The following is a 22,630-nucleotide window of genomic DNA, read 5'->3' as shown; positions in this document are numbered from 1 at the left end:
TCAGCTGTTTCTTTTCCTGATGGAAGACTCCTTGTCTATTAACCTTTCCTTGTAGCTGTGGACATGCTGTTTTGAGCACCCTGGTTGTGTCCTTCTCCGTGCCGTTTTCAGTTCTGTTATATACTTTTTGAGATAAGTAGGAACCGGGACTGGGTGCAGTACTAAGGATCAGTTTTTATACAGTGATGTAATACGTGCTGCTTTGTTTTCTAAGTCTTTTATAAGAATTCTTAATATTTGTTTTGTTTTACTACTACTGCTATTTTTATTACTTCAGAATCTTGTTCCAAAGTGCCTACCCTTTTCACAGCCTGTCATCATCTGTGGGATGTTAGGATTCTGGGCTTTCTTAAACTTACGTGCTGTGCTTTACATTTCTTTACAGTGGATGTCATGTGCTGGTTTAATATCTGCTCACACAATTGCATAAAGAACTCATGACACTGTAGGTATTTGTCACTTTTATAGCTTAGAATAGCTTAGCATTATCAAAAAGCTTTTTCATGTTTATAAAAATCACAATATTTTAACAACATTTTACTATACAATTATCTGTGCAGTACAAGTTGTATGTGAAATTAATACGAAGACTGGATATTTTGATTTGATTCCCGTTGCATTAATTTACGAACTCAATCTTTTGCAGTTCTGTTGCTAGAGAAGATGGAATATGATGACATTTGTAACAAAACTCTGAAGATTACAGACTTTGGTCTGGCTAGAGAGTGGCACAGAACAACCAAAATGAGTGCAGCAGGGACTTATGCGTGGATGGCTCCAGAAGTGATCAAGTCCTCCATGTTTTCTAAAGGAAGTGATATTTGGAGGTAAGAAGTTTGTCTGATGAAGACTATGTTCAGGATGTCTCAACTACGTTGAGATTTTTGAATGAATTTTTATTTGGAATTTTTTTGGTGGTTTCCTGGGTTATTGTCTCGGCATGTGGCAAGTATAGCTGTTCTAAGAAACATACTCATTTCTCAGCACCTTGTTCATTTAATCTATCTTTAGTTACTCATGACTTACAAATTGGAGGAGGGAGAGGGAAAATAACAGAAAAACTTAGTGTGTTTGGTTTGTGGTTTTTTGTTTGTTTGTTTTTAAAGAAAGCAAGATCTCATTAAGAGAAGCCTTTAAAGTACCTATTGGTTAAGATACCTAAGTATTTTATCTGGAGTCTTATAAACAGCCATATAGTCTCGATACATTAACATGTGATTGATCTGGTATTGGTATGCTTATTAATATCAGATGTCTGAAAAGTCTCATTCTGCATAAAGAAATGAGACCAGCCAGTTGTTACCTTGTATGTCTGATAAACAAAAATAAGCTGCGAACCATAACTTTGCCAAATGTTAACTTAAACTAGTACTGTTTTTTAGGAATCTAGAATGTCATCGTGTGTAAAAGTGAACATCAGATCTAAGCTTTTATATTTATAGAGATTTTGCTTCCAGTGGCTGGAGTGAGGGGAGTGTGTTCAGCACAAAATTGTTTTAACTCACGCTCTAATTTTAAAGATAGGGAGCTCCCTATGTTAAATTTGTGAATTTCTTGTTAAAGACATTATTCTGGATCATATAAATAATATGGCTCTCAATACTGATGCTATCTTTGAGTGGTGTAGTGTGGGATACATGTATTGTAGAAAGGTAATTTAAACTTTAGTTTTAATCTAGTTCTGCTTTGTAAGTGGGGAAAAGCAGTGATTGCACAATAGACTTTAAAAGCTGCTGTGCCTCACCCTGAGAAGTCTACATTTCCTTTCTTTTGGAAATGTTCTCTCTCTGAAGGATCCAAGGTAGCTATTTGGGGAAGGAGGGGGAGGACTTTAATCTGTTCTCTCATGCCTTCTTATGCATGTTCTATGTTGTATAATTCTTAAATAGGTCCTATTTTGCTTAGATGCCTGATATTCTACAGCATGAAGTAATACTTTTGGCATTCTCAGAATGATTCTGTATCTGCACTACTGTGTTGTGACACCCATTTGTCTTGTGTCTGGAACTGATTTTCAGCATTTTGTTTACATCAGTCTGAGTTGATGCTCAGTTGAGAAACATCTTTGGCTTCATTCTTTTTTTTTTTTTCATTCTTTTTTCCTTTTTTCTTTAAATATTTTTTTTTTCTTTTGCGGGGTGGAGGTTGGGTGTAGGAGTTTCCCTAATCAGCTGTATTCCATGCTTAATTACAGGTCCTGTCCAGTCTTGTTGCTGTGATTTTAGGTATCTGAGGGGGTATGCTTTGGTGCAATTATTTTATATTCTGCTGCAACATTAGTTTACATTTTTGGAACCTACAGTATTTCTCTTCTTCGCCTTCTCTCCTGCACGCCTCTCTTGTAAAAAATGTAAGTATTTAGCTCAATGATGGACATCTAACAGGAGAGGTTTTTAAGTAGAAAGGCTGTGTTGTACAGTATAGTTTAGACCTTCTTGGCTTCTAAAGATTTTCTGCTTACTGCACCTTGATCTATTCTGTTGCTTATCTTTACTCTTTCTTTAGAAGAAAAGCAAATAAAGAATAACCTGGTATAGGAGTGGTTTTTGTTTTAAAAAGCATTCAGGTTACAAATTTAAGTATGGGTCTCTCTAAGAGGAGAACACAGTTATATTTCAGGAAAGTTCTAAACTTCAGTTACACATGCTGAGTGCTGAGTCTCCAAAAGAAGTCTGCGGACCTCTTAAAGGGGGTGGGGGTGGGGGGGGGAAGAGCAGTTGAGGCTGCTCAAGTATACTCACACTTCCAGCTAGTCTTCCAGAATCAGCCAGTGCTCGGAAATGTTGTGGGAGTATTTTCATGCAGAGCCTTGCAGGCTGCGTGTTCTCAGGTGTCATCCTAGATAGCAGAACTGCTGCTTTCCAGTCCCTGCACGTGCATCCTTTTGCTTCCCAAACCGGAGTTATACCTACTGCATTTATTATTCTTTGGCATATGCTTCCAAATTCCCAAACTAGAATTCTACTTTTTCAGCCCTACCCTTCCATCGATCATCACACATTTCTTAGTGGTATGTCAGTCTTGGTGTTCTGTATGGACCCTGAAAGTGCAAATATGCCCACGGATTTCCGAGTGCTGGTGGTGTGTTTCAGCAGTGGTCTTTACAGTAACGCGTGCCTCCGTTGTGCAAGTTTTTGGCAAAGCTAGGAAGCGCTTACCGTACAGCAGAATTGGCAGCTGCTTTTGCCTGGCACATTTGTGTAATTTTGAAGTGATTCATGTAGCAATGCTTAGTAACCTCTGCTTTAGAAGATGGACTGTAGAGTAAAATAAACTTTGAGAACGTTACATTCATTTTGGTCAGCTTTTAAAATATGTAAAACCAGCAAGTTATTGCTGGAATGGGATATAGTAAGGCTTAAATCACGCTTGACAGTAGGAGAATTTTTCAATAATGAAAATACTTAAAAGGACATCTTTTTGAAAGTGTATTAGTTTTTGTGATTTAAAAATATATAATTCAAGCATGTTATGTTCTGTATTTTTTGCTTTTTACTGAAGGAAAGGGAGATGGCTTTTGCTCTTTTAAAAAAAGCTATTTTCTGGCTCTGACTGTATACATAGAACAACTGTAGGTGGGCTCATGGAGTTTAATACACAAAGTAACTGCTTGTGTAGTTGAGAGAGTTAATAAGTAGTTGTTGTCCTAGACAATGATAAATTAGTACCTCCCAAAAACTCTAATACGGCAGGACTAGAAAGTCTTTAGGGTTCCTCCCCTCAGTTTTCCTCCCACAGCGCTGGCTCTTGGTACTTGATATTAAAACTACTCTCATTAAAAGAGACGGTTTCAGGCTATTACTGTGTTGGTCTGTTTAAAATTTTACAACCACCTTCTTGGCACTGTTGAGAACTACTTAGGATTAAAGGCTTGAATTGTAAATATAACTAAAGTAATAGTGTGTCACAACTTTTTATAAAAGATTATTTCTTTTTAGTTAAATTTATAGTTCTGCTTGACTTCAGAGTTCATGCTAAAATATGCATAGAATAGTCTGAACAAGGGAATTCCTTGAATTACAAACAGTTTATGCTTGCTGAGAGAGCATGACGTTATTTGTACCCTTTCTCTAAGTGCACAGATGAGATGTAGTTCAGTAGAGTTCTTCTAGCACGCCTAAAATGTATGTGTACTGTAGGAAATGTTGTACTCATTATCGTCAGAAGTACCACTGATTTAAAACAAAATTGAAATTAATTATTTTATCCTTCTTTGAGTATACAAGCAAATGCAGAAATTAAACTGGAAAAAATTGGGAGGAAATTATTAAGAAGCCCCAGACTTTTCTTTTTTATTCTATTTTCTACTTTTTAGTAATAGACTGTATTCCTCAGCTTTTGGTTAACTGTTAACACTGCAAATTCATTAGTTTTCTAAGATTTTATGATAGGCAAAACTTCTTAGAGAAACAGGACATAGATAAAACACTGCTGATATTGCATAGTTTGCTCTTCTGTTATTTATTAAAGTGATGTTATAAGGTCTTGTGTAATGCTGAATGACCTTTTTCTCATTAAGGAGAGAGTGATAGAAAAACTTAACTAGTGTGTGTTATTCTCGCTGTAGGTGAGGTGCTGTTTCTGGTACTGAGGGGTACGTAGCCCTTCCCTCCCCAGTGCTGTGTGCATTTCTCCTCATGTAGGAGAGTTTGTTCCAGTCCTGCAAAATTTACAGGTAGTTTCTTCACACGCCTGGAGAGAAAGGGCAAGAGGAGTACTTTGTATTCCCTTTTTTCCCTTTGCCTGCTCACTTTACTGTTCAAAAGCAGCAATAAGTTGTCCTTTGTATCCTTGTTCTACAGATAGTGGTTCCCTGGCAGGAAGAGAGGAGGGAAGTAAAAAACCCACCAACCTAGGCATAAAGTCCACTTTAGGCTTATGTTCTAAAAAGAGTAATTCCTGCTTCCACAAAAATGACTGTGAAAGCTATCCATTTCAGTGGCAGCAGCAGCGAGCGTGCTATACCAGCCCTTTGTAGGGGCTTGGATCGTTTGAGCAAGATGAGCATTGGGCATACAGACCCAAGGAAGGTAAAAGCAACACCCAACTCTTTTAGAATAGAAAGCATAGCAGAAATTGTTACAATTAGTGTTGCTGCAATAGGAATTAATTTCTGTACCTGATGCTGAGAAAAAAAATCTCTTCATGCCACCACCTTGCACTGGAGACAATGTTGTTTTGTTTGGGGTTTGGTTTTTCTTTTCTAGTATGGAGAAATTAGTTGTGTGTGTGTAATCATTTCTCAATCTTGTTGCATCTTCTGTGGGAAAGGAAAAGTTAGCAAGCCTTTATATAACACACAAGGGATTAGAAATGCAAACTTCCGAACAGAGCTGGGGCTTTTCTGGTGGTTTTTTATTACTATCATTCTAAAAAAAAATTAGCATGTACATCTATGTAAATGTTTGGAAAGGGGAATGGCCTGAATGCTCTGCTGAGGTTTTCTTTATTGTTTTGTGCGTGTGTTTTTTTTCTTGGGGAGAAGGTTACTTGTTTTCCTGTCATTCAGACTTCTGATTGTGAGATTTACGCGATACTAGCATTTCTAGAAAAGTGACTTCAGGCTACATTTTGAATAGGAGTGCAAGCCAGTCTTAGAGTCGCATCCGGTTTGGTTAATCGCGGTTAGTGGAAAGATGACTAAAGTAGAGCCAACTTGTAAAGGTATTCACCTTTGACGTGGGAAATCCTCATGAATTTCAGTATATGGTTGGACAGATACTTGTTTGTTCTTGAGTAAACAAGGTGTCAGTATTCAGAAAATAACTGTTAAAAAATTACCTTTTGTAGTTACGGAGTGTTGCTGTGGGAACTGCTTACAGGAGAAGTTCCTTACCGTGGCATTGATGGCCTTGCTGTGGCTTACGGAGTTGCTGTCAATAAACTTACTCTGCCCATTCCATCCACCTGCCCTGAACCATTTGCAAAACTAATGAAAGGTATCTATGTTGTTTCTTCCGATGTATTTAAATAGTTATGTTTTGGGAGTATGTAGCCTTGCCTGTAATAAACACGGGGTTGCAAAATAAATACTTCATTTGATTATGTACTGTGTACAAAGTATTCGGTTTTTCTTTTCACGGCAATCTGATGTTGCAGACAGTTGAGTGTGTTTCTGAGGAAGTCATACAGTATTGGAGTGTACCACATAAGTTCTTCAGTAGTAACAGAGTACATTTTTTGCTCTGGTTTTGCTGATCTCCTTTTACACTCAAATTGCATTAATTTTCATTTTTATTCAATTTCATTCAATTTTACTACAAATCAACACAAGATCAAGATTAAAATTCCAAGGGCGAGAATGGCAAATGGCATTTTTTTCCTCATTATTTCTTTCTGAGTGTCAAAAACATTTTGGAAATACTTTAGAGAGAAATAAAAATTGCTTGCTAGTGGCTATTTCCTTGTGTTTAATGAATTTCTTTACTTTTTATATGTATCGCTTCTGTGCAGTAGTGCTAGATTTGCTATTTCAGATCCTAAAGATAGAGATGAAAAAAAAGTTGGCTATTAATACAAAAACAGTCCTCTGAGTACAGGTAGGTAGATATCACTTCTGTAAATGGAAAAGGAGCTAGGGAAGCCTTGCAGATAAAGGGAACACATTTGAACTTGAAGTACAGTACCAAGTAACTTGAAATTCATGTAATTCTTCAAAAAGTTCTATGTATTATTAAAAACTGATGGGATTTTGATAAATTCTAGAATGCTGGGAGCAGGACCCTCATATCCGACCATCGTTTGCCTTAATTCTTGAACAGCTTACTGCCATTGAAGGGGCAGTTATGACTGAAATGCCTCAAGAGTCTTTCCATTCCATGCAAGATGACTGGAAGTTGGAAATTCAACAGATATTCAATGAATTGAGGACCAAGGAAAAAGTAAGTTGATTTATTTTTTTTTTTTTCCCAATTGCATGGCAGTGAAGGAAGGGTATGTGTGTATGTGCATTTATGCGATACAGCAGTTTTGAACTTTTGAATTGTGGCTTACCAATATAATACTAGAAACCTATTTTAGTAGTGGTTCAAGAGGATAAACTACTTGGGAGAGAGGATTTACTCTCTCATTAAAACATTTTTAATTTAACTTGCTTATTCTTGTTGGTGGATGTACTATTCTTAAATGCCATTAATGTGTTTCTAGACAGTATTTTAAGATAACCCTGTCACTATCTTGCGCCAAACTTACTTTAGAAAAAAGGTTTGAATACTGGTTTTCTCAAATTTCAGACAATGTTGATTTTCCCTTTTCTTCCTTAACAAAAACAATACACAGTTGTGTATGCTGATGGAGCTAGAGGTATTTCAGTTGAAGTGAAATGTTAAGTTTGAGAGGAAGCGTAATGTTATTGTAGTAAGCGAGGGTTATCTTAGGAATGGCTCATTCAAGAAGCGCAGGCAGTTGAAAGAGAAACATATCCACACCTCTCTCCCCAAAGAAAACAGGTTGTAGATCTGTAAATGTGGCAGCAGGCTGTCTTTAAAATGTGTTACTTTTTTTTTTCTTGGATACTTAGATGCATCACTTAACAAACAAAGAGTAGTTTATTTACCCCCTAGCGAATCTTTATAACCACTGCAAATTTTCAGCTGCCGCTGAACATTCTCCTTAGTTGTGGGAATGAAAAGCTTTTCGTCCTGTTATATGACTGTGTCACATGGCTTCTTTTCCAAAACTGGAACATTGCTTTTATCCCTCTTCTTCCTGAACAAACTGATAATATTAATCTCTTTCAGTGTTGCAGTTTTGGAAATCTTCTTGCCAGGTATTGATAAGATTCATTAGGTCAAACTTGTACTCGTGAATCAGCAAATCCAGTTTCTCTTGTTTATTATCCAGCTTCCTGTCACTGATCTTCTTTCCATATTCTCATGTCATGATAGATTTGTGCTAAATGAGCTCTCGCTGTTAATTCTTTTTGCCCTCTCTTTTAGTTACTTCAGTGAGCTTTTAATCAGTCTGAGGTTTGTTTTCCTTTAGACAACTTGATAAAGATAACAGTTGGAATAGGCCAGATGTCCCCTTGAGCGCCGGTTAGAAATACTTCTAGTAAAAACAGATTCCTTCTTTGCAGGTCTTTCTTGTAGTAGAATTATTGCCCAGTATATATTTGTTATTTTTCACGAGGTGGTAATAGATGAGGAAGAAGAGAATTGAGATGCAGTGATTTGTGAATAAATCTTTATGAAAGACATAGTCACTTTGACAAAAGCAAAAACTAAACTCTTATCTTGCAAGTCACTGTCAGTAGCCTTTGTCCCTCACTTCTTCTCATCAAGTGTCACAAATGGCTGTTTGTGGACTCTTGGCTGGTGATGGGTGTGACATTACAGATCTACTGTAAAATCAGCATATGTGGTATCAGAATTTATTGATCACCGCTAAGATTGCAGTATCGTCAATAATAATCTTATAATACTTCTTGTCTGCCTTTTCCTCCCCTCTCTGCTTTTCCGTTTTCCATTTTGGCTCACAGAACTGGGTAAGTGTTGTCTGTGTAGTCTCTGCCCTGCCTGCAGTGGGTATACAGGTTGCTAGAGCTGGGCTGTGTGCCTCTGGAGCTGTTGGACCTCTTCCTTTCCAGGTGGGCTGTAGTCCCTCTACAGAGAGTAGAGACTTCCCTTTTTACTTGCCGTGGGGCCACCAGCCACTGCATGTGCTTGCCACAACCTGCCATAGGGCACAACTCTCTTTTCCGCCCCTCCAGCAACTGCTCAACCAACAAGTTCCCCCTATTTACTCTGGGACACATTGTAACAGGAATTCCCGCTCAGGTTTTTGTTTATATTTTTATTTTCTGGTGGCATTAGTCCAGTATGAGATTTCCTATTGAAGAAAAATCTGACTATAACAAGCTTAGGATTAAATAAGTTGGTGCAGAGCTTTGGGAGAAGAGTCATATTTTTGGTGTAAGAATGAGTTAGGCTTAATTAGCGAGGGGAAAGATAAAATGAAATTTACTTCTCGTATGCCAAAGTAAATGCACCTCCGAAGGCATCTGCCCTAATTAGGTAAACCTGTTTAAGAACGAAAGCATGTAACTTTGACTTAGACAAGGTTTTCATGTGCGCGGGCTTATTTAATTTGGCACACTATCAATTTTACTGACAGATACTAGGGAGAAAGTAATGTCTATGAAGTATTTGTACAATAATAATAAAACAAACAAAAAAATCCTGCATGGAGTCTCATGCCCTGGAAAAGGAGAGCTTCTGTAGCTGGAGGAATTTCCTCAAGGGCTTGCTGTAAATGAACGATGGTGACGCCCACTCCAAGCGAAGATCACAATCTCCTCTTGACAAACGTTCTTGAGCAACTTAAATATAGAATTCTTTCCTAGCTTCCTTACAATGGGCGTTTTAATTGTAGAGTGGTGTAAAGACATTGCATAACTAATTGCAGTAAGTCTGTTTTTAATTAGTTTATTTGGAAAAGAGTAAATACTTAATCTCTCAGTCAGGAAACTATTTTTTCTAGACGGTCTACCTTTTCAATACAGACCCTCATTTTTTGCCTAGTTACTGAGATTTGTGGAACCTGTATTTGAGGATGACAAGAAGTGGATAATCAACAGTGTCTTCTAATATATATTTATTTTACTGTATTAATGCAGTAATAAACATATTTTCTATTTAAACTGTGAAGTACCTTTATTCTAAATTTGAATTCATGCAACTTCTGCTTCCAATCCTTGTTTTAGGTTGTTCGGTTTTGACTGAATGGGAGGAGGAGGAAAGTAAGAATGCACAGCAATCTCTAAATGGAGTGATTAAATATCTTTTTAAAAAAAAAAAAAACAACAACAACAAAAAAAAACCCCCACGAAACAAAACAAAAGAACAAAACCCCAAACCTTACTTGCTGGCATGGAGATAGGCTCCTCTGAATTTTCAAGAGACAGAACTGCCTTTTGTGAAACTGTATGTTAAGCACAGCAGGTTTAAAAAAAAGAAAAACAAATTTAAAACATTGTGTTGAAACAAGCTCACTCAAAATTAGAAAACCATATGAAATTTGTCAATCATTTCAATTACATTTGAAAACAGTGATAGGCAATGTGTTTATGCTATAGTTGTAAAGAAAAAACGAGTGTCTTTGAGAAACAGATGCTTCTCACTGAACCAGAGTTTGTTTCAGTGCTCACCTGTCTTTTGACATCCATATGCTTTTTGACAAGGACAGAGAGGGTTTTTTTCCTCTCATTTGAAAACACCCAAGTACTATAGTTCAGGAACTAATTTATTCAAGACAAAGTGGGAGTTAAAAATAGCAGAAAATTCGGTTTTTTGCTTTCACTGTATGAGATAAGGAATTGTGCTGGCATACAACATTGCTGGATGCTGATGAGCAGAAGTAGGCAGTGTGCTCTGGAGAAAAAAAAAAAACACAAACAAAAACCAAAACACCAGACCAAACCCAAAAAACGCCAACACCACAATTATGAGATTGTACAGTGACAAAATGAATGAATTTTAAATAGGAATAAGATTCTTATCTATCCAGAACTTTTAGCATAACTTAATTTCAAATGCTGCTTTTCTGTTTTGAATTGAATTTTAATTTCTATTCAGGTAGAATTTTCACAATCATACATAAAAATAAAAACACATGTAGTGAGAAACATACAGTATCAGTATCTTCTGATACCGGTACATTGTAGCTTCTCCATTTTCTGTACTCTTTTTTATTAGCAGTACTAACGACAATAGTTCTGGGTCTTTTTCATGTATAATATGCCTCATACTATGAAGGGAGGTCTACTTAAATTTCAGATATATTTTAACTTATTTTGGAAGCTGAAGATTAAGATAATTTTAAGATGGTAGGTTTACAGCTGTTCAGCCTTGGGTATTCATTTACCCTGAAAAGTTAACTAGCTTCCTCACTAAAGCTTTTCCTTCTCCAAAATAAAAAAGTGTAAAGGGAAAAGAATTCTATGGGATTGATGGTTGGAAAGTCTATGTGGTGCAATTCAGTGGTTAGAAGCTGTTTGACATTACACAGATTTTAATTAAGAAACAGCTGTCTTCTGTCTTATGACTTGGTTTATCCTGTTACACTAATCCTCATTTGCTGTAATACTGATGGCTTTTCTAGATAGAAAAGTGCTACTTAATACATGGCTGAAAAACAGGAAAGGTTAGGAAATTTAAGATAGAGGCCTTCATTTGTGTATTCATCAGGTCATTGACTTTATGTTAGTGCGAAGGAGCTGTCTAAGAGCAGCCCTGATGCTACGAGTTTCTGATGTAAAGTATTTGAGCATGTTTTCTGCTAGGCTGTAAGGTGATAATCTTTGATTGGATGTGTCGTCCCCATTGCTGGTGCTTACCTACCTTAAGTAAAGCGACTCAAGTTAAATGGTTAAAAGGAAATCTGTACAATGCTTGATTGTGTCTGGATACCAAATCTTGGCTTATGCAGAACGGAGGACTGTCGGAAGGTCATACGTGCATGTTACATGTATATAGTGAGTCATGAAAATAGATAAGGCAATACAACCTGCTATGCATTTTAAATATCCTTTAATAAAACCTTCATATTATTACTTGGTTTTACTTGTGTGAATCTTATCTTCAGGAGCTTCGATCGCGAGAAGAAGAGTTGACAAGAGCAGCTCTTCAGCAAAAATCTCAAGAAGAATTACTTAAGCGCCGTGAGCAACAGTTAGCAGAACGTGAGATCGATGTACTGGAGCGTGAGCTGAATATCATGATATTCCAGTTAAATCAAGAGAAACCCAATGTAAAGAAAAGGAAGGGCAAATTTAAAAGAAGCCGGTTAAAACTTAAAGATGGACACAGAATTAGTTTGCCTTCAGGTTTGCAGTTTTTTTTAAAGTTCACAGTATATATTACAATAAAATATGCAGGCTTCAGTTACATGGTTAATGTTTTCAGTATTGGCTACTATTTTAATTCGTTGTCAGACCCTCCTACCCTAATAATGCAAAAGGATACGGTAAGAATTGTATAGCCCCTTTTTCCCCCCCCAAAGAAAACAACTTTCACGTATCATATTCTTGTGGAGTACTCCTCATTTCAGCTGGAAGAATCTTTCACCTGATTCAGCTAGAAGCCCATTGTACCTGGAGGGAAAGGTTGCTGGCATGGGGGCCAAATGATTGAAGACTGATTCAGTGTTCAGATTTTTGCTATCGTTCTTTTTGCGGAGATAGAAAAATACCTTTTTATCACATCCCAGAACTTTCTAACATGATCAAATATTAGTGCTGTTTGCCGTAAACTTGCAAATACATAGTAGAAAAACAGCACTTCGTAATGGCTGGAGCTACAGGTCTGGTAGGTCCAAATTGCACACTTAACTGCAGTCGCAGAATACAACAATCTTCAGTGCCTTTCTTTATGCAAGAAACCGCTGTAATAGCAACAGAAGATATTATTTCAGAGTGCAAATATCGTATAATTTGAATGCTGGAGCATTTAATTGCACCCATGAATGCTTTCAGACGCCCCCTTTGCAAAGGAGAAGTGTTTGTAGAGAGCTGGTGGTTGGTTTCTTACTCTCGGGGACTGGTTTAGTGGTGCCTTTTCCACGTTGCCACGAGATGGCGCTGCGGAAATTCAAGGTTACGCCGGTCCTTGGAAAGCCTTCAGCAGTGGTACCAGCATCCTGGTGTTGATGGCCTACCTGCCAGGTCAAGTCTGTCGGTTTATTACTAACGCAGTAAGAACTTAATGTCACACTAACACAGGTCTGACCAAATCATAGCTGTCTAGTAGTTGGAAAGAGACAAAGAGGACAGTAATATTTAGAGTTCTGTTTCAGCGCTACTGAAATAAGCTTATTTTTCCTTACTTCAATAATAACAGTAAATAAAATAAAAATCACACTACAGTCTCCCAGACAAGCATGTTAGATTGGCTTATGCTGGATCACAAGCTTAAACTAAATATTTTGTGCTTCGTTTCCAGTTCTGCTCATATTTAGCTTGAAAAACTGCTAGAATAAAGAGTTTTGTTCAGAATAGCACTTAGCTCTTTGTTGTCAAGAATCATCCGATGAACTTATCCTTGAGACAATTCTATTGTAAGAATAGCATACAATTTAATTGCACTAATGATGGGGATTAGAGAGGTCCATATCGTCAAATTCTGTTTTGTAAAATTTTTCCTACTTGCCAATATTTGCTGCTGTTCTATTTTTTTACTGCATTGTTATAAATATTTGTAGTTCTGTAGTTTGGTGTCTTGTTTTTCTGACATGTTGATAGATGTAATTTCTTTGTTAATATTACTTTTTATGTTGTATATGAATTACATGTAAAAAAAACCTGCAAATCTGATTGCCATGAATATTGATTAATTTGAGATGAAATACTGAGATTTTTCTGTCTGTGACAACCAACAAGACTGAGTAACAGCTTGTGATGTGGATATGTCTCTCCACTTGGACCTACCTGCTTTTGTTGATGTTACTGCAAACCTACTATATAGTGTCTGTGCAGGTGTGAAATCCTGCCTCTTTGACTCAATAGCTAAGTAGTTACATTAAGAGTTTGTCAGTGGTTTTAGTATGAACATCTCTTACGCTGTCAAGTCTAATTCATTATACAACTTTGATTGTTTTAAGAAGTACAGCAGTATAACCTCTTGAAGAGTTTTTTATTTAGGACATTAAAACTGTTTTGGTTTACTCTCTTATAGATTTCCAGCACAAAATAACAGTGCAGGCATCCCCCAATCTGGACAAGAGGAGGAGTTTAAACAGTAACAGCTCTAGTCCATCAAGTAGCCCCACAATAATTCCTCGTCTTCGAGCTATACAATGTAAGTCTCCACCATTTCTATTTGTTCATTTGGTCAATAAAGACTGTTCCATACACTCACTGGTAGTAGTATCAGATTCCAGACAGATTTCTGTCTGATTTCCAGGTCCCTTAACTTGTTCTAACATTCACAACTTGTTCTTTGATGGCAGGGATAATCTTGCTAAAATGCTAAGTAATTTTCAGTAATTCAAAATGATTGTGAATGCTTTAAATCGTATCTTCCCTTAATAACTTCAGGAACTCATTTGTAAACTGACCGGGATAAAACAATGAAGAATCAAAATTTATAATGGCAAAAGGCAGCGCATCACATTTAAAACCCATGTAAGATGGAAAACAAGTTGTTCGGTATTGGAGTTGATAAAGGAAATCAGTTATGGACTGTCAAAAAAAGAAAAAAAAAAAAAAAAGAAAAAAAAGAAAGACTCCGAGAATAAGGGAGTCATGTAAGATGGAAAGGCCGAAGAATCAGCCAGCAACCCAGCTTGCTTATGTCAAAAGAGAAGCAAGCTTTAAGTAAATACAAAAATAGAAGAAAATAAAGAAGAAAGCTTGCATTAGCTTTTTTGAAGACAAGCGAAAGAAACAAAAATAAAATCGTGGGTACGCTTGTAGGTCTATGTTATTCCATGTATACTGATGACAGGAGGGTAGGTGTGTTCGTGCTCATGTAGTGGAGGTACCATGAATATGGAAGAAAACTGATCATATTGTTACAGTGAAGCCTATATTTATATTTGGGGATTACATATGTAGGGATAGAAAACAGTTCCTACAGGATTCACTGTTTGCGATTGTACTCTCTGATCTATTGTGCAAAGTAAATTGTCTGTCTATATTCAGCATGGAATGCCTTAAGCTTTTCTCTCTATATGAAATCAGTGGAACCTGTTCCAGCTGGTTGCTTATAGGTAGTGACTGTCTTCTCTTGCAAGGGTAGTCATCTCTGAAGGAAATCACTTCAGAATCTGGCTTTATCAGATGTAAATAAGGAGGAGGGGAAATCAAAATGCACAGGGATTTTTTTCTGCAGGCTGTTCTGTAGCTAGTTTAAAGATTATTATTTTTTTTTAATTTTTTAAAACTGGCCTGAAACTTTGAACAAAGTTGGATAGAAACCAGATCTGTCATCTCCATTGGGAATACCTCTGCCTTATGAAATCCTTTTCATTATTAGTGTCTGAAGGAGAAGTGGTGTATTTTCTGGCAGTAACTGTATTATTTGTTTGAACTGCAACTGATAGAGTTTCCTGGGCGAAGACCATTACTACCCATATGTTATGGCTCAAGGAGAGAGGTGAACAAACCCTGTCTTGATTTTCTTAATGAAAATTTGAGATGGATGGAAAATTACATAAAATCTTTTTCGGAAGTTAGCTGACATAGTATCTGTGTTGATAATGGTTTCCCGACCTCAGACTGTGTGGCAGGTTTTTTGGTTGGTTGGGTTTTTACTGCAGAAAAGTAAGAAAGGTTTCTTTCAGTAAAATGTCGTAGTTACATATAAACAAGACTGTCTCATTTTACCTTTCATTCTCCTTACTCTGCATAGAAATGCTTGGAAACGAAGCAAGTGTCAGGTATTGGCATGATTCTGAAAACTTGAGGATTTTTTTTTTTAAATGCACAGCCTTCTGTAAGCTATAGCAGTGCCACTCCTTGCATGTGTGCTAAGTGCCACTGGGGATTTTTCTTTTCTTTTTTTATTTAATCAGGCATTTGTATTTGTGGGACTAGAACATACAGGAAAACATAAAGGCTCTCCTTTAAAAGGAGTACACTTCTGTTTCTGAATTTGGATCCCTAGGCTTTACCTAAAAGCTTATCATATCTCTCAGGAGTATCTAGCTGAAACAATTTAGTTTCCACACCCATCTGCACCTGTGCAAAATAAATTCTCTTTCCCACAATAATGTTTTATCTTGATTTAACTTCAAAGTGTCTTTGTTTCGAGAAGACTTGCTCAAATACAGGTGATTTGAACAGGCGTATCTAACAGTTGGCTACTTGATTGCCTCCCTGCGTCATGAGCACGTCTAGCTTCGAAATCTAAAAGTTTTTTTAAGTTAAAATAAAAATCTAGTTCATTGTAGATCTTGTTATTAAAACAAATTCAGCTAATTTTGAAAGGTGCTTTAAAGGGAGGAGGAAAACCAGTAAGATATCTATTCCATAGGTCCTGGAAGGTGGTTGCAAATGGGAGCGTAAAGGAGGCGAGTAGTGCCGTACTACAGGGACAGCTGTGCGGTGCCAAAGCGGCAGAACCACGGGCATGTAAATGCCACCTCATTTATCATGCTGTTACAACTGGCTAAGTTGTTTTCCTCTTAGGTCTCTCCATCATGGCTGTAAGCGTGCTACATTGATAGCAAATTACTTTTCCAGTTAGTCAGTCATATATGAAAATCTACTTGCCTGGATCTGGTCCTAGAAAGAGGATCCGCTAAACCCTACAGTAAAAACCTGCTATCAAAAGATGCTTAGTGCCTTTCTAGAGCTGGGCTTTATGACCCAAAGATAAAACTACAAGGGAAACAGTTCCATTTCTGAAATCAGCTTGACTAAGATCTCTACTACGTTCTCTTAATTTTTCCTCAGTGATTCCCAAAACAGATACACACACAACTAATGGCCGAAGAAACAGTGTATATGTGTACCAGCAAGATGTAGATATCACAAGTGAATATGAACTTCCCAGTGGGGTTATGAAAAAAGGCAAGATTTCATTACGTTTCAAAGGTGCTGGTTCTGTTTAATTTAACGGTGAGACAGTGACAGACTAAGCATTTAATGAAGGTTAGAGACTTTAAAAGTATAATTTGTTTTGGTGTAGTGAGAAAGAAAACATTCGTCATTGTCACAATTGGAATATTCTGTTTCATTTGATGCCAGTTGTTCCGCAGCATATATTTTCTTAATTGGAATTTAAGTGCTCAGTCTAACTCACTTGTCTGAATTACCTGAATATAAGGTTCTCAGTTAAAGGAAGCATGGAAAATATGTTTTGCAGCTTTATCTTTAATTTGGGATTCTTGTCAGCTCATAAGTTATTCTTCTTTCTCGCTCATCTTTTTAGATCAGTGCAGTTTGTGTGGTGGTTTTTGTGAAAGAAAAAAAATCTCAAATTTTGTCTACTCGTTGTGTCAAAATGATTTTGCAGTGGAGAAAATACTCGATTCTGTCAAAATATTTGGGTTTTAGAAATACTATTTATGTGTCAAGTTTTTTTGTTTGTGTTTTTAAATCCAATCTCCAGTAACTTCAGATGAAAGCAACAGAACTTGGGGAAGGAGCACGACATACCACCAAGAAGAGTTTGAAGATGTGAAGAGAAGTTTTAAAAAGAGAGGTTGTACATGGGGACCAAGTTCAGTTCAAACAAAGGATCGTGCAGATTCTAAGGACAAGTATGTCTACTACATTTTGTTTGTTTAATAATACCAAGCGTTCTTAGTAACTGAATCACTAATGTGGGTAGTGAGAGGGAGAAGTTCTGCAGTCTCTAGTTACAGCTAAAACTCAGCCCTACCTTTGAATTAGTTTAAAAATTACATTAATAATGAGTAGCTCCCCCACATAGACTTGAGGATAAAATGCTTACTTATCTTAAAGTTTTATTGGCTCTTATCTATTACCGTTTATCTCTGGTTTTTGAAACTTGGAAGATACTGAGCTACTAGTGCATACTGGGCGTTCGTGGCCTGTCTATCTTCCTTGCCTTTCTGCATGTTGACTTGAGGAACTGCCAGCATGGCCCACAGTGGGCACTTTGCCATATGATTAAATAAGACTGACTGACTTCGCATACGTGAAGCACAATCCACACCAGCAACATCATTTACACTGACAAACACAGGGTGAAAGGGTTCTGAAAATCAGCTGGATACCTTCACTTTTGGATTTATTTTTCTGATTGCTCAAAACTGGAGATTAGCAGTTTTTCTGAAGCAAAAGAGCCTTTTCCTTGTCTCTTCTAGTATACATAATTGTTTATAGTGCCTTTTTTTCTTGATAGAGACATCCACTCATTTACCTGTGGCAGCAGTTGGTTCCAGGCCGTCTGTTGAAAATGGCTTTGTGATATTTTAAGGTCACTATGTTTAATAAATTTCCAATATTCACGTCATTTCTTTAACACAGTGAAACTGTTGTCCAAGTTTTCATCGACTTTTGTTGTTCAATAGGTAGTCAAGGCCCATTTTTCATTGGCTTTCTTTTTAGGCCTGAAATTTTCATCTTGTAAGGAATACTTGATATAAGGCATGTGTCAATTTATAATCATATGGCTCTGTGCTATTATATACAATTTTTTTTACCTTTGGAAAGCTTTACTGTTTTCAAGTTATGTACTACATGTTTAAAAAGAAAGAGGTTATAGTAATTTTCTGTCAAAGTGTATATAAGCATGGTATCCTCTGTAATATCAAAATAACTATTGTTATTTCAGAGTAAGACCCCTTTCAGATGGCAGCAACCCATGGTCAACCGTTCTAATGAAAAATCAGAAGGGTGTTCCCTTAGCTTCACTATTTGTGGATCAAGGTAAGAGCTCTTTTTGAGAAAGTTAAAGTTGCCACATAATGGCCTTAAGCCAACTTCGTGTTATAAATTGTATTGCTTGAATTCCTCAAGGATTATGCAGATTATAAGAAGAGTAGTCATGCTAAAAATCATTTTCCTGTGCAAAAAACCTATCTATTAAAAAAAAGCAAGTGTTAACATCTTTACATTTCCATTATTAGCAACTAAGAAATATACATGGTACGTGGGCAGTACCACATAGAGAGGTTTTTTTTTCCACATTTTTGATTTGCAGGCTGATCTGTATATGAGGTCTGCAGTTAGCACTTTTTAGCTTCTTTTAAAAACAAATATCTAAATCAGCAATTGTCTTGACATTTAAATGATCATTAATGGCTTATAGTTAGTGGGCTCTGCATAGTTGTTTAAAAACCCGTAAGCCCTGATGTATTCCCAGATATTAGTTCCCTATTTTTTAAATGAGATTTATTCTCTAAATGTTCAAGAAAAAATATGTAGATTTCAAATCTTAAAGTTATTTAGGCAACTTACAAGTAAATCACAAGGAAAAACAAACTTAATCCTCTTCCTCTTAAGATCAGGAACATAATAGCTGTATGTTGCTTTTTATGTCCATTACTATAATGTGCTGTGGTTATACAGCATTCATAATCATCTTCAAATTTGCACACACTTTCTATGCTACAGATTCTTTTCTCTGAGAAAATTAAGTTACCAGTGTCAGGAAAAAAACTGTGATATAACTTGGTGTCCATACCAGTGGCTAGATTTATGCCAGCTGGAAGAAGAAATTGTAAGCTGCTTGGACACTGTTTTTCTTTTTTCCCCTAGGAAAAAGGCATTTTAATCTTTGTATATACTGGGAGGGGTATAAATCAAGGCTTCACAAATAGTAATTTTATAGATTTATTAGCTTCCTAATAAACCTCTACATACAGAGCAGATTGTACAAGTTCACATATTTGCATTTCAAATATTTCTGTGTTTATTCTGTAGCGTTCAGTAGTTTATAGAAGAATAACACATCTAGGTCAAATTATACCTTCCATTTTATTTGTCATTAGGTGTGAGATGTCAAATTTAGTTTTTACTCCAGACCACCATGAGCTAATGAATTAATTGAAAAAATTTCTAGTAACTCACTGGATTTTGGAACACGGCTTAGTTGAAAGCTTTGTGAAGAATGTGTTCCAGATCTTATCTGGCAGTTTGTGTACAGTAAATTACTTCACTGTAGTCCATACACAGAAATATTTTCTGTGTTATTTGAAAAGCACTACCAAAGTGTTGCAAATCCTCAAATATCACAGGAAATGCAAAGACAGTATCTGCTGTTCAACTGTGTTGAGTGCATAAAGGTTGGGAGGTACCTTTGTGTTGAGTGCATAAAGGTAATATAAATATAAACATAAAGGTAAGTCTTTCAGATGTGAAAAACATGATCTGTTTGCAGTTAACATACTCAGGAAGATTGATCTGCAGGTTGCTTCTAATAGTTTGCTTTTCAGTTGCTAAAAAGATGAAATTGTAGCAAAATGGTATTTCTGCCGTTCTAAAGACTATCAAGAGAACATGAAGAGGTTTAGGCTTGGGATGTGTTTCTGAATCTTACAATGTAAGCCTGTGAGCTTCTGGCTGTATCTAAAGGGAGCATACGGTACACCTCAAGATTAATACTTGTGCAAGTGAAAGGAAATAATGGTGTACATATGCAGGCATGCAATAGCAAAATAACTGAATTGCAATCTTAAAGTATACTGTAATGTTTTATAGGTGTCTGTACTGATAAGAAACTTCTCCCTGAAGGTTTGGACAGTAAAAGACCAAAGCCAATTAAGTTGCCGAATCAGGCCTATATTAACCTACCTCTTTGGAAAGATGATCAGGGAGAGAATACAGTAGAACATGAGAGCTTTGAAGAAGGAACCTCTGCTAGTTCTACAAATAGTACTCCTCAAATGACACCTACAAACAGTCTGAGCAGGACGCTGCAGAAAAAGAAGACTGATTCAGTGCTGTATGGATGTGCTGTCCTCCTTGCATCGGTTGCCCTGGGCTTAGATATCAGGGAGCTGAACAAATCACAGGGTCCAGATGAACTCTTGCCTAAAGATGAGAAGAAGCAGCGTGATGGAATATTTCAGCGTGCTTCAAAATTTCGCAGGAGCGCCTTTTTTTGCAGTCCAAGAAAGAAGAAACAAGTATTCCATCCCTAAATCCAGCTGCAAATACTGTGAATCTTCTCTCTATGCCCTCCATTTCCACAAAATGCCTACTTCAGTCTGATAGTGAAGATGCATTTGTAAGCACTGTGCTTGGTGGCTGTGGTCCATGTAGTTCCACTGATGACTTTTCATCTGAAACTTCTGAAAATAAGAGAGAACAGAGGATACAGCTGGCTCCTAACACAGTTTCTACACGATTAAAAAATCAACCTTTTAATCTTTCTCTGAAACAAGACTCTCAAAATGTGCCAAATGATTCCTTGACAAAGTTAAGTGTGTTGGGTCACAGACGAACCTTATCAGATGGGAACAATTTTCAGACCACAGGTGGGTAATTAAGAACTTAAAATGTAGGGGATTTTTAAATATAGAAACAGTGGGAAACTAACAATTTACTAAGGCATGAGATTGCTAAGATTTTTGTACACTGGCACGTGTTAGCTGAGCCACCACAACTGTGTGTGGGTAAGCCCTCTGTGTCTGAATCCTGGACAAACTACCTGTGCTTGGAATAGTATCCTGTTAGGAGTGTGGGTATGGAGATTTAAGGGGAAGAGATGGGTTCATTTTAAGGTGATACCTATTTTTCTCAGATGTTGCAAAAATAGGTTTTCCTGGACTTTTCATGTCGGCAAGAACCTGCTTTTTGTGCAATGTACAATATTAGCATTATGGCTGAAATAAACTGAGACTGTCAAGTGCAGTATGTAGTTGTAGACTTCCTGAGATTGCGAGTACGCTTGTTTAACGTAGTTTCACAGTCCACATAGGTGAGTGAGTGAGCATCATTTTAGTACTGCTTGTTAACTTAAAAACAAGTCTGGTAAGTTTTGATTTACTTGCTTGACCTAGAAGTTATATCACGTGTTCCATGAATCCTTAAGTTAAGCTGTTGATAAAAATTTAAGCTGAAAAAAAAGTCTTTAAATCTGGTTTCCATGTAAACGGAGAAGTTCATGATCAATGAGTTTTTGAAAAGTTCTAAATTTCAATACTGGTGTTGTACGATGGCTTAAATGTAATGTTCTTCATGGTACTCTGCACATGTGTAAACTCATAACAACTGGACAAATCTGTGGGGCTTTATGCCAATATTAATATTCATCCAGTTACTGGGTGGTTAATGCTTTCGCTCTGTATTTCTTTTGTAGAAATAAAAAATAAATTGTTATGGCCTCTGGCAGAGGGTATAGATGCAAAAATGTTATTTGCACACTGCAGGTCCTCTCTTAGGAGATTCCCCATAAATGTATGAACCTCTTAATTTTTCTGATGGAAAAAAAGCCACTAGTGTTTATGGCAACCCAATTTTGCAAATAGCAAAGGAATCAAAAAGTCACATGGTTTAAATTGCCTTTTTTTGTTTGGCATTTCTTTTCCTCTAGCTAATGGATTTGCTTCAACCAGTGATGTCTCCGCATTACCAGTTCTGTCAGTTACTGGACCTCTGCGTTGTCCGTCTGTTCAACAAAGAAGCAATCACAGGGATGTTTCAACTGAAAAGCAAAGCGCTGTCAATATTATATCAAGGCCTCGACCTTCTTCTCTAAGAAATAAAATTGATGCATGGCAAATTATTCCACGTATTATTAAACCAAACTCTAAAGACTCTGAATATTTAGAGGGCAGTGTAGATCCAGATGTAAACTTCTTGCCAGGAACTGAGGAAAGAACTAACTGCCACATGCCCTCGTTACTTGATATTGATGTGGAAGGCCAAAACAGAGACTGTACTGTGCCTTTATGTAGAATGAAGAACAAAACTTGTCGACCATCTATATATGAACTGGAGAGAGAGTTTCTGTCGTGAGTGCCTTTCGTTTTAAAAATGTTTGCTTTTTAAAGGGGAACAAATACAAAATACTTGTCCATCTAATGCTTTGTGCTGCTGTTTTCTGATGTACTGTGACAAATAGTACCAAAATTATTAAAATGGGCAGCTAATTAAGAAAGTGTAGTAGGTGCCTTTTTCAAGTGTTCTTGGAAGCCCAGCTAGTAACCCTAAAAGAACAGTGCTACGAAATAGTATTCTAGGTGAACTTCATAAGCGTATTTTGAATGACTACAA

General features: G+C 36.8%; 1 protein-coding gene across 1 annotated transcript; it reads left to right on the top strand.

Moving 5' to 3' along the window:
• Window positions 1–624: 624 nt before the first annotated feature.
• On the top strand, window positions 625–22,372 carry LOC104166121 (mitogen-activated protein kinase kinase kinase MLK4; the record flags this gene model as incomplete). Its single annotated transcript, XM_009705951.1, is given in 10 exon segments — window positions 625–827; window positions 5,791–5,939; window positions 6,706–6,881; window positions 11,584–11,824; window positions 13,671–13,793; window positions 17,052–17,202; window positions 18,243–18,337; window positions 20,111–20,506; window positions 20,509–20,889; window positions 21,948–22,372. Coding segments are annotated over 10 exon segments (2,340 nt in total), but the record flags the coding sequence as incomplete, so codon positions are not given.
• Window positions 22,373–22,630: the final 258 nt, after the last annotated feature.

The sequence above is a fragment of the Cariama cristata genome, unplaced genomic scaffold, assembly GCF_000690535.1.
Source record: "Cariama cristata isolate BGI_N322 unplaced genomic scaffold, ASM69053v1 scaffold1578, whole genome shotgun sequence".
Classification (NCBI taxonomy): domain Eukaryota; kingdom Metazoa; phylum Chordata; class Aves; order Cariamiformes; family Cariamidae; genus Cariama; species Cariama cristata.
The sequence above is the reverse complement of the archived record's forward strand: the minus strand, read 5'-3'. Positions and strand labels throughout refer to the sequence as shown.